Source organism: Gadus chalcogrammus, chromosome 11 (assembly GCF_026213295.1).
Source record: "Gadus chalcogrammus isolate NIFS_2021 chromosome 11, NIFS_Gcha_1.0, whole genome shotgun sequence".
Taxonomy (NCBI): domain Eukaryota; kingdom Metazoa; phylum Chordata; class Actinopteri; order Gadiformes; family Gadidae; genus Gadus; species Gadus chalcogrammus.
The window spans coordinates 26,011,731-26,024,873 of NC_079422.1; the positions used below are offsets into that span (position 1 = coordinate 26,011,731).

Below are 13,143 nucleotides of genomic sequence, written 5' to 3' on the forward strand. Positions count from 1 at the left end.
TGCAATGAAGAGTCGAATATAAACAAAGCTTATCGAATCTTTATTCCTTAAATAGTTATATTCACTCACTTACATTCACCTCCACCACGATTCAAATCGCAAGGCTAGACTTGGGTTTTGGTAGATCTGATCATCTGTGATAAGAGAGAAACGTTTGCTGGGTGGCGGCGACACCCTTTGTTACCAAACCACCCTTCTGTAGGAGGAAGCGCTCAACATGGTGAAGGTGGGCGGGGAATTCTACTTCTCCCAGGTCCCGCCTCTCCCGGTGTGCACACACTCCGTGGTGGGAGAGGGAGCGGGGTTCGTCCAGTTAAAAAAGGCGTTGTTTCATGTCAAAATATCTTATCTCACTGTAGCACATAAAAACATGTTTAAAATACACGCAAATTCTTTCTTTTTTTTTGGGGTGGAGGCATTAATATGAATACAATATAATAAATAAAAGTGCAATCATTCAGCAGCAATCATCATTATGGTGCATCATTGTCACTAGCATCAGTCCAATCCAGCATCATTTACTGGCCGACTAAAATCCCCTTTTTAGATCTCGGATCTTTGGTGATTCCTTCCAAGTCAAAGCAAACATACATATCCCCACAAATCTAACATCATCTTCCTATCTTTCCAATAAAAATGTTCTCTTGATGGCCAAGCCCCTTTTATAGTGTCTGAAAAGGGAGTGGCCAGACCTGGTTTCCTACAAAGTGCACTTTACCACTGATGCACCGTTGAAGCAGTGCACAACTTCTGTCCACTCCTCCCTCCTCCCTCCACCCCAGCAGACTGCATGGTAGATAGAGCGAGTAGCGTGTAGTAGGTCGGGTGACTTATGCCCCCAATCCACGGCGTTCGGGTTGATTCCCGGTGCATAATAAGTGTCTAAATTCCCTCTTATTCCCTGCCTCCCTCGTTCCATAAACAGTATGCTCCATAGTGTCCACTATAAAGGGATTAGGGGGTCAACAAGTGAGGTCATCCATAGGCCTCCACGTTGACCATTGATAACATTCATCCCATCACTGGTCGCCATGACGACACGCCGACAAGTGATAGGATGAATCCCTTGTTGTTATGGTCAGCTAGTGAGTTCGTCCTTTTCCCGCCGGCAGTGAGTTCATCCTGGGCCCCACGTCTCCCATGACAACCGAGTTCATCCCATCACTTGTCGCCGTGAGAACACGCCGACAAGTGATAAGTCGCTTTGGATAAAGCGTCTGCTAAACGCCCCAAATGTAAAAGTAAAATGTCATCCCATCCCTTGTCGCCATGACATCGCGCCGTGACGTCACGGCGACCGCATCACAGCAGAGCGGCGCGCTACAACCCGCCGCCGCCGCCGCCGCCGCAGCCACCGTCCGCCCACGCCGGCCGCTCTTCCTCTTCTTCCTCTCTTCCTCCTCCTCCTCCTCCTCCTGTGGGGACGGTCGGGACCTCCGCTTCGCCGGCCTCCAGCCCCCGCAGCTGCCTCTGCACCAGCCGGCAGTAGAGGCCGCCGCGGGCCATGAGCTGGGCGTGGCTGCCCTGCTCCGCCACGGCGCCCGCCTCCAGCACCAGGATGTTGTGGGCGCGCTCCACCGTGCTGAGGCGGTGGGCCACCACCAGCACCGTGCGGCCGCGCATCACCGCGCCCAGCGCCTGCTGCACCTGGGGAGGGGCGAGGGGCGAGGGGCGAGGGGCGAGGGGCGAGGGGCGAGGGGCGAGGGGAGAGGGGAGAGGGACGAGGGGAGAGGGGCGAGGGGCGAGGGACGAGGGGAGAGGGGAGAGGGGTGAGGGGAGAGGGGCGTGGGGAGAGGGGCGAGGGGAGAGGGGAGAGGGGCGAGGGGCGAGGGACGAGGGGAGAGGGGAGAGGGGTGAGGGGCGCGCTTTTATTTTGGAAAACACATACACATGCAGGTGCTCACACAAGTGTACGTACACACACACACACGTGTACATAAAGACACGCGTGGACATACACACACTCACACACACACACACACACGGAAGTGTACATACACATAAACACACAAATATACATACAGACGCACACACACACAGAAGTGTACTACACACACATAGATGTTCATACAGACACACTCATACAAAGTCAAGGTCTTTGCATAAAGACTGTAATACATGCATGCATACAAAAAATGATGCAAGCAAGCACACACCAATATATGAATGGACTCGCCCATCACACTTTGTCTTACACACGTACAAGCTCTCTCAGAGTCACACTTTCGCTCACACACACACACACACACACACACACACACACACACACACACACACACACACACACACACACACACACACACACACACACACACACACACACACACACACACACACACACACACAGTGGTTGTACGTTAGACAGGATTGCACGCTTCTACCTTTATCCGTCTGGTCAGTTTCCATGACATTCAACTTGTCACATCAACTTCAGACGTCCTTCCCTTATTTTGAAATCTGAAACCATGACACTGCAACTAAACACGATACAATACCCTGTTTGCCCTGTTTGTTCTGTTTGTCTTCACTTTAGTAATTACTTTGGTTTTTGGTTTCCTTAGCACTACTTTGTATTTTTATTGCACTGTTTCTACCACTTCTGCTGTGCTGTAATAAAGCAATTCCTCCTCTGGTGAATTAATAAAGTATTATCTATCTATCTCTCTATCCCACTCTTATCTTTCTTTAAAAGAGTCAAAGGAAAGAATGCCTCCCTTATGTAACGATGCATGTAGGACTGCCTGTTCTGGAGCGCGGTGTGCTCATACAGATTATTAATACTGCGGGCGTGTGATTCAAAGAGGAACTGCCACACTCGGCCATGTTCTCGTATCAAAGTATTGCTAAACACGTGTGTGGGGGGGAACCCGTTTGTGCAACATCCCCTTCCGTGAAACAATCCTGAGAAGTTGGACCGCTCAGGTCGCTTTCCTCGTCGGACAGATCGAGAACGTGAACCCTGGACTAAGTACGTCAATGGTACAACCGCTAGATTGTGTTAGATGTAGCCTTTTCACCACACCTGTAGGAAGCAGTTGTCTCTTCGGTGAGTCTGTTCCCTTAAACAACACGAGAACACCCTGGGAATAGTACAGTGAGTTATGTAGTCATGTAGACTTAGTATCTCCATAGAATTGGTCCAATTCACAACAACTAATATTTGCTTTGACTGCAGGAACAAAGACTCCAAACTAACTTAATCTGTCACAATCATACAACACACTATCCTCCACTTTGACCCAGAAGCATCTAGTGACCTGATCCACACAAGACTGCGCCTCAGAGAAGTGACTTCAGACCGGCGAGGCTGTAACCATACACCTGCTGCTTCACATGTTTTGTTCCCCTGACATCTGAGGCGCGTTCCCACCCTGACAACCACGTCTCATAACACCGCTCCTCGCTACACAGGCCTCACACACGTTTGTAGTGATTAAACGTAACCAGGTTCTGGTTGGGTGAGTTCATTCTGTGCAACAACGGGTCTGAGATTGAATGTCAGAGCCACACACTTCCTGGAGAGATTCCCGGTAAAGACACAACTAGATCAACCCATCCCTTACTAGAGATATTCCAAAACCATGATCTTTCCTTCCCGATACCGATCCGATTACTGAACTTGAGTATCACCTGATTCCGGGTACATAACGATATAGCATCTAGCATTGGACCTACTAATAGCCCTTGTTCTAATTAAAAGGGTTCTCTTACGATGACAGTAACGTAAAGTCGGTTTCACTTACTGTTGACAATTACTTTTTTCAGAACAAGATCATTCCAAGACATTTGTATTCTTCTACTTAAGAGTGAGCATCCATGTCTTTCGGACTTGGCAGCTCGAACACATGTAGGTCGTAGACGACGCGTTACCCATCCATCACCAACACCGTAGTGTTTGTGATGTTCTCTGCCTGCGTGGTCAATGAGTCACGTGATCAGACGGTATCAGATGGGTTTAGTGAACGGGGAGGAGCAGGAGGTGTGTGACCTTACGATGTGCTCGCTCTTTAGTGAACGGGGAGGAGGAGCAGGAGGTGTGTGACCTTACGATGTGCTCGCTCTTTAGTGAACGGGGAGGAGCAGGAGGTGTGTGACCTCACGATGTGCTCGCTCTTTAGTGAACGGGGAGTAGGAGCAGGAGGTGTGTGACCTCACGATGTGCTCGCTCTTTAGTGAACGGGGAGTAGGAGCAGGAGGTGTGTGACCTCACGATGTGCTCGCTCTCTTTAGTGAACGGGGAGGAGGAGCTGTGTGACCTTACGATGTGCTCGCTCTCTTTAGTGAACGGGGAGTAGGAGCAGGAGGTGTGTGACCTTACGATGTGCTCGCTCTTTAGTGAGCGGGGAGTAGGAGCAGGAGGTGTGTGACCTTACGATGTGCTCGCTCTCTTTAGTGAACGGGGAGGAGCAGGAGGTGTGTGTCTTTACGATGTGCTCGCTCTTTAGTGAACGGGGAGGAGGAGCTGTGTGACCTCACGATGTGCTCGCTCTTTAGTGAGCAGGGAGGAGGAGCTGTGTGACCTTACGATGTGTTCGCTCTTTAGTGAGCGGGGAGGAGGAGCTGTGTGACCTTACGATGTGCTCGCTCTTTAGTGAGCGGGGAGGAGGAGCTGTGTGACCTTACGATGTGCTCGCTCTCGGCGTCCAGGGCGCTGGTGGCCTCGTCCAGGATCAGGACGCGCGGCTGGCGGATCAGGGCTCTGGCGATGGCCACCCGCTGCTTCTGGCCCCCCGACAGCTGGGTCCCCTTCTCTCCGACCCCTGGACGGGAAACAGGAGGGGGACAGATTAGAGGGACGTACCACCACCACGACCAACTGGTTAGAACAGGAGGGGGACAGCTTATAGGGACGCACCACCACGACTGACCGGTTAGAACAGGAGGGGGACAGCTTAGAGGGACGCACCACGACCAACTGGTTAGAACAGGAGGGGGAGAGCTTAGAGGGACGCACCACGACCAACTGGTTAGAACAGGAGGGGGACAGCTTAGAGGGACGCACCACCACCACGACTAACCGGTTAGAACAGGAGGGGGACAGCTTGTAGGGACGCACCACCACCACTAACCAGTTAAAAGTTTAGTAGAGGATTACTGACTTTTTGTTGGAAGGTTTCACAGTAATCAAAAAAGAGTCAAAAGACGTAGTTAAATATTCTCTCGTTGATGCATCAGTGACCTACCAACAACATGTCCCACTATTGACAATAGTAAATACTATTAACGCCTAAAAAGGATCAGCAACACTAATACTACTCACAATAACACTATTGTATGAACCAGAGTCTAGAGGGGAGCTGCTTCACTCACAAGTCCCTCCCTCCCTCCCTCTCTTTTTCTCTCCATCCCTCCCTCGTGTTATCCTCCACTTCACCCAACATTTGCATCTTTCAAATGAGCACATAGCCCGTTGTGCACCCTTCTCCTCCGATTCCTCTCACTAATCCACCACCAGGGCGGCGCCAGAGTGATACTGAAGCCTTGGTACCCGAGTGGTTCCTCCTCCTACACCACCACCAGGGCGGCGCCAGAGTGATACTAAAGGCCTGGTACCAGTGTCGTAGCCCCGGGTCAGCGCGCTGATGAAGTCGTGGGCGTTGGCCTGGGAGGCCGCCTCCACCACCGTCTCCATGGAGACGTCCGTCAGCCCGTAGGAGATGTTCTCCTCCACGGTGCGGGCGAACAGGACGGGCTCCTGGCCCACCAGAGACACCTGGAGGAACAGACAGGTGTTACCCGGAGGAACAGACAGGTGTTACCCGGAGGAACAGACAGGTGTTACCCGGAGGAACAGAGAGGTGACACCTGGAGGAACAGACAGGTGACACCTGGAGGAACAGACAGGTGACACCTGGAGGAACAAACAGGTGACACCTGGAGGAACAGAGAGGCGACACCTGGAGGAACAGACAGGTGACACCAGGAGGATCAGACAGGTGACACCTGGAGGAACAGACAGGTGACACCTGGAGGAACACAGGTCCTCCCTAACCCTAACCCATCTGACTGGGGTCAGACTGGGACTGGTTTCAGAAGGTCCCGGACTCGTTTTTTTTTTTTAAACGGCGACTGTAGCTCGCCTACAGCAGGGGTTTGTCTCGTGCACCCCTGGTGGTCCGCGAAGATACTGCAGGCTGCACGTGGGATTTGAGTGCAGTTTGCAGGTAGAACGTGTGCAGGTAGAAGCGCTGTAGTGACTGACGGCAGGGTGAACGCGATGTGAGTGACTGACCGCAGAGTGCAGGTGGTCGTGGCGGTACGTGTGCACGGGCCGTCCGTCCAGCAGCACCTGGCCGTCCCCCGGGGGGTAGTAGTTCTCCAGGAGCCCCACGCACGAGCTCTTCCCGCTGCCGGAGGGCCCGACCAGGGCCGTGACCTCGCCCGGACGCAGGGTGAAGGACACGCCCTGGAGACACACACGCAGACGGGCACACACACACACACACACACACACACGGACAGAGACACACACACACACACACGGACAGAGACACACACACACACACACACACACACTGACAGAGACACACACACACACACACACACACACACACACACACACACACACACACACACACACACACACACACACACACACACACACACACACACACACACACACACACACACACACACACACACACAATTAGCTCGGCTGTCTGTTCCAACACAGGACAAGCTCTCTCCTCTCTCCCCCCACCCTCTCTATCCATCTATCTATCTATCTCACCCCTACCCTCCCCCTCTAACTATCCAACCCCCCTCCCTCCCTACTTTCAGTCAAATGTAAACAAATGCAAATGCTTAAAACCGGAACAAATACTGAACCATGTTGTTACTTGATCATCTAGCGCGCCCTCTCTCTCCCTCTCTCCCTCCCTCTATCCCTCCCTCTCTCCCCCCCTCCCCCCCCCTCTACCTTCAGTATGGCCGTCTCCGGTCGCGTGGGGTAGGCGAACGTCACGTCTCTGAACTCCACCAATCCGGTGCAGGTGGGCGGGGCCTCCTGGCCGTCGTTCCTGTGCTGAGGCTCCCGGTCCAGGTACTCAAACACCTTCTCAGCCGCGCCCACGCCCTGCATGAGGCCCGAGTAGACCGACGAGATACTCTGTGGGGAGGAGGGAGGGAGGGGGGAAGAAAGAAAGAAAGAAAGAAAGAAAGAAAGAAAAGAAAGAAAGAAAGAAAGAAAGAAAGAAAGAAAGAAAGAAAGAAAGAAAGAAAGAAAGAAAGAAAGAAAGAAAGAAAGAAAGAAAGAGAGAGAGAGAGATGAATTTAGGTATTAAATACGAAAAATACAACTTATATAAAATATTATTATACTTTATGTCATGTCATATTGGCTCAGTCTAACCTTTAAGTCACTTAGGATTAACACTTTTAGAAGAATCCAAGGTTTATCTCATATATTATACAATATACATGAAAAAGGATTAAACAGAAGCAGTGAACCGTCTGTCGGACCTCCAGGCATTCCACGAGCTCCAGGGCGTAGATGACGAAGGCGATGAGGGTGCCCCCGGTCATCTGGCCCGAGACCACCAGGTGACCCCCGTAGTAGAGGATGGCCACCTCCAGGGCGAGCTCAGAGAACTGGGCCACACACACACACACACACACACACACACACACACACCACACACACACACACACACACACACACACACACACACACACACACACACACACACACACACACACACACACACACACAATGAATTATTAATTACAATATTAACTTCAATCAAAATGCTCCACAATTATTTACATGGTTGACCTACATTGAAACATATTTATGATCAAAGCATTAAACATACACAATATAAATGTATTTATGTGCTTTTCATTTGATATTTTAATCTTGATCCAGATAGAATATGAGTTTGTGGAAGATGTACAAGATGGCTAGTAACTTCATATATGAAGATATTACAACAAATTGTGAAGCTATGACAAGAATAATTTAAAAATATGCGCACAGACCAATCCTTTGAAGCAATATACTAGTCGTCATTGCCAGAAATATGCTTGGTGGCGTGCACACAAGACTGTTTTTGTTTGAGGGAAACACCATTTTATGTTGGGCAGAAGACCACGACAGAGGGAAAGGATGCCTGCTCCAATGCGCCTTCACAGCCCCCCTCTCAGTGACAGCCAGTGTTTGGTGGCCCTGCAGTGGGTCTCACTGCTCCCAGCCTCCCACACACTCTCACTATGGGGAGCCCTTCAGCGCCTTCAACGCTGTCTGAAGGCAATCGGTTATCATTCATTAGGATAACAAGCAGGTGTGTGTGGGCGTGTGTGAGTGTGTCATAGCAGACGTAGGCAAGGGGTGTTTGTCTGTCTGTCTGCTTCTGTGTGTGTGCCTGTTTCTGTGTGGCTCCCTGTTTCTCTCTCTGTGTTTCTCTCTCTGTGTGTGTGTGTGTGTGTGTGTGTGTGTGTGTGTGTGTGTGTGTGTGTGTGTGTGTGTGTGTGTGTGTGTGTGTGTGTGTGTGTGTGTGTGTGTGTGTGTGTGTGTGTGTGTGTGTGTGTGTGATAACAGGCATAGGCGAGGGGTGTCTGTCCGTCTGTCTGTCTGTGCGTGTGTCTGTGCGTGCGTGAGACCTACACAGCTGGACCACATGAAGCAGGCGTAGGCCAGGGCCTGCCGGCGGTTCAGCCGGTACATGACCAGCAGCCGGCTGTAGTACGAGTCCGCCTCACGCTCTTCGCAGGCGAAGCTCCGCACCGTCCGCATGGAAGAGATGACCTCCTCCGCCACTTTGTTGGCCGCCGCCAGCGACGTCTGCACCTCCTTCGTCAGGCGCTGGGGGGAGGAGGATAACGGGTCACTGAACTACCTTTGACTCATGTTGTTGTTGTTGTAGTGACACCAAGCCGCCACCAGAGAGCGCCCTGTACCGCACTGCTGAAGAGAATGCCGTCGACTCCTACCGGCTTTTTCCAAATAAAAGAATAACTCAAGATATTCGACCCTGTTAGACTGTTCATATGCTTGCAATTTACAAGTAAATGGATTTTATATTGAGAATAATCCGTGAGTTTTGCCGTTTTGGTGTTAAAGCTTTAAAGACTATTTTCAGTCACCGTCATGATTTCATAACAGAGCTAGCAGGAAGCAAAACAAAGAAACAACCTGAAATGGGAATAGTAGTCAACACCAACTATCAAAACTGTGACAGGGCTTCAGACTTACATTTTAAACTGGTCTATAAAGACAAACTACAGCGAACAACATATCACAGTCAAGATGGCTGAAAGAAATGCCCAAAAAGTGGAGCCTGGCATTGAATGGGCTTTTTGATCAATGAAAAAACAATAATAACCAAAGTTATGGTTGAGTTTTAATTAAATAAGGCTGCAGTTAATCTCAGTTGACAGTCAGTTTCAAGACAAAACTAGTATGATTAACCAATGTATTAGAATTAGTTATAAATAATAGGCGTACTTAACTCAAATGTTACAACATGTCTTTAAGAAATTCGTTGGTGAAAGCTTCTTCTCTATTTGATGGAGGAGGGGAATGAAGATGACAGGGAACAAAAGAGGCTCATTCCACTGGTTAGCACCCACACACCCATCTTACGGCAGAGCACCAAAAGATGACACAGACAAACTAGTTTGCCCCGATCTCTGAGCTATTTTAGCAATTTACAAAAACCAACCAAGCCTATTCCTTGCATGGGAAGAGTATCACAGGAAACAGCTTTCTCCTGCAAAAGCACACGGTTCCTCCACACAGTACGAACCGTACAAGTTTGGGATCTAGTTCTGGACTGCATCGGATGTTGTTGCCTTGCATGGTTCACCCCGCAGTAGGTTTATATGATTGGTTGTCGCTTTGGAAAAAAGTGTTTGCTAAATACCCTAATGTAATGTGATTTAAACGCCAAACTCATTGTTTCTTCCAGTTTCTCTGCATGCGTGCCCACCTTGTAGTAGTCCCGTTACACCTATGAGTGTGTGCGTGCGTGCGTGCCCACCTTGTAGTAGTCCCCGTACACCTTGGAGACCACGGCGATGAAGGGGAAGCCCATGAGCGTGACCAGAGTCAGCCTCCAGGAGAGGCCGAACATGAACACGAAGAAGCCCACCGCCTTCACCGCGCTGCGCAGGAAGATGTTGACGTTGATCGACACCAGGTCGCTCACCTGGGTGGTGTCCGACGTCAGCCGGGACGTGATGTCACCTGACGGGGTTCGGTGAGGGTGGAGGAGAGCAGTGTCAGTAGCAGTGGAGGAGGGGGTGATGTTGTTGCCGTGGATGTTGTAGGATGGGTGGACGGATGGACGACCGACAATAGGAGGGATAGAGGATCAGGAAGGGATGGATGGATGGATGGATGAGAGCAGAGATGATAGGTTGGTGGATGAGCGGATCGATGGATGAATGAGGGATGTAAAACGGATGGTAGAAAGCACAGATGGACGCGTGGATGTTGAACAGATGTGTGGACGAGGGTGGAACAGCAGGACGCAGGTGGATGGATGAAGGTGGAGGACATCGCGGTATAGAGGGTGGAGCAGAAAGGTGACTGGATGAAGGTGGAGGACATCGCGGTATAGAGGGTGGAGCAGAAAGGTGAAGGAATGAGGGTGGAGGGCGTAGCGGTATGGAAAGTGGAGCAGCAGACCTGTGTGGTTCGCGTCGAAGAAGCCGATCTCCTGCCTCATCAGGGACCTGAAGAGCTTGTTCCTCAGACGGAGGCTGAGCCGGGCCAGGGTCAGCGAGAACACGCCCCCACGCACGCCGATGGCCAGCGCGCTGACAAGAGAGAAAGGCACTCATCACAGACCCGACACACACACACAACCACGGACGGACGGAGCCTGGAGAGGTCTGGGTTCAAACCCAGCTTCACAGCAGGGCGTGAAGGTACAGGACGGTAAATGGACTGCAATCACTGGAGCACTTTTCTAACCAGTGGCCTTTACAATATCGCCCAACATTCACCCATTCACACACACGTTCACACACCGACGGCGGAGTCAGCCACGCTAGGCGACAGCCAGCTTGTCGGGAGCAGTTAGGGTGAGGTGTCTTGCTCAGGGACACCTCGACACTTGTGAGACAGGTGTAGCACCAGCGAGAGAGGTGCAGGAGAGAGGTGTTGAGAGAGGGGCAGTACCTGGCTAGGGCCAGTGCAGAGAGCTTGAGCAGTGGCTGGGTGAAGTCCTCCATGCTCTGTTGAGTCACGATGCCATCGATGGCTTTCCCCGTGTAGTAGGGGAGGAAGGCTTCACCTGCACACACACACACAGATATAGATTATAGATTGGATTCTGGTATTAATATTACAATAAGGACTTGAACATTTCCGACAATGCTTCTGATGTTTGAATGATGATGATGATGATGATGATGATGAACTCTACAATAATGATGAGACAACGTGTCCAAGTCAAATGGAGAATATGAGGCCGGTTCACTGCGAAAGGCCAACATAATATGAAGAAACATGTTGGTTCACATCACACATTACTCCAATGGTTCCCAACTTTGGGGTCGGGAGCACATTCGGGTCGCCTGATTTGCATATGATTTGCATACGGGGCCAGGGGCCACAAAAAGGTTGAGAAACACTGTGGACTGTCATTGAAATATAATATCCAAAAGGCACACACACACACACACACACACACACACACACACACACACACACACACACACACACACACACACACACACACACACACACACACACACACACACACACACACATTGTGTCGTACTCACACACAGCCGAGATGAGCAGGAAGAGGAAGGCGGTGGAGAGCAGCCCCACGTCCTCGCTGCAGTACCACAGCAGGCGTCCCAACGTGGCCCCGGAGCCCGTCTTCTGGGGGCCCGCCTTCGCACCAGTTCTCCTCCCCAGACCCTCTTCTCCTTCCTCCTTCTCCTCCTCCTCCTCCTCCTTCTTCTCCCGGTCGTCCACCAGTCTCTCCCTGTCCTCATCTCCTCCTCCGTCACCACCACCACCACCACCCCCACCCGGGACGGTCTCCTTCCCCAGGAGCCCCCAGAGCAGCACCATCCCCAGGGCCGAGACACAAGTCCAGGAGAACAGGCCCAGGAACCAGGGGGTCAGACCCCCCTCCCGCTCCGACAGGATGAGCAGCTTCACCAGGGCGAAGGTCCCCAGGGCCAAGGAGACCAGCAGGACCAGGGTGTACAGCTGGGAGACCCGTCGGGGACCCAGCTCTCGGTTCCATAGCACCCCCGCGGAGGCCCCCAGCAGCAGGCATGCCCTGATCAGGACGCAGCCCCAGAGGTCCACAAGGGACAGGAGGACGTTGAAGTCCAGGAGGTCCTCGGAGAAGCTGCTGAGTCGCGAGCCGTGGCAGTAGAGCACTGTGCTGACGATGAGGTCCACTAAGGTGAACGCCAAAGTACAACCGACGGAGATTTTAACGTTCATGGTGAGAGGGTTTACACATTTATAGTGCGTTAATGATGGACATTGGACAGTGGTGTTGCAATGAATGACCCGGGTATTGAAACGTCGCTGTGTTTCACATCCACAATGACTTTTAATCACCGGTTAAACTTGCTTTGTCGGTTCGCATTTGCGGTTGTGTCATTGGACACCGGCTTCAATCAATATTTCATCAGAAACCTGGAACCGCTTTATCCATGGTGGTTAATTCATTCATTGATACAGTGTATACCGCAGCAGCACTACTGCAAACTCTCCCTACATACCCTACTACAATGCCGCTTAGTTTCAGGGGGGCTGGCGGCGAGGAGCGACAGCGAGCGGCGAGGAGCGACAGCGGGCGGCGAGGAGCGACAGCGGGCGTCTCGGTATCCGCCTCCGAAGATGCGATGGAAGGTGAAATGAGTTCACAGGACACTCTGGTCCTCCCGGTGCGGAAGTCCGTTTGCCCCGCCCACAAAATGACATCACAGAACCCAAAGAGGTGTGTTCAAGAGGACAAAGTTAACCAATCCAACAATTTATCGTGTTCATTATGCGTGTACCTCTATTATTTGTTTTATTCTAATAGCACATTACGCGCGTATTTTGCATAATATATATATATACATATAGATATAATACATATACATATGTATATAATATATATAGAGTTGATGACTACTTTGGACTGACCGTTTTACTACTATAGAATAAGCACTGCCTGATAT

General features: G+C 51.1%; 1 protein-coding gene across 1 annotated transcript; it reads right to left on the reverse strand.

Moving 5' to 3' along the window:
- Window positions 1–23: 23 nt before the first annotated feature.
- On the reverse strand, window positions 24–12,850 carry abcb9 (ATP-binding cassette, sub-family B (MDR/TAP), member 9). The gene is made up of 11 exons (XM_056602036.1): window positions 11,734–12,850; window positions 11,126–11,240; window positions 10,631–10,761; window positions 9,981–10,186; window positions 8,606–8,803; window positions 7,462–7,590; window positions 6,920–7,108; window positions 6,233–6,406; window positions 5,554–5,713; window positions 4,624–4,760; window positions 24–1,647 (listed from the first exon to the last, which is right to left on the reverse strand). Exons 1-11 carry the CDS (start codon window positions 12,413–12,415, stop codon window positions 1,321–1,323), a joined length of 2,448 nt encoding a protein of 815 aa, XP_056458011.1. The 5' UTR covers window positions 12,416–12,850; the 3' UTR covers window positions 24–1,320.
- Window positions 12,851–13,143: the final 293 nt, after the last annotated feature.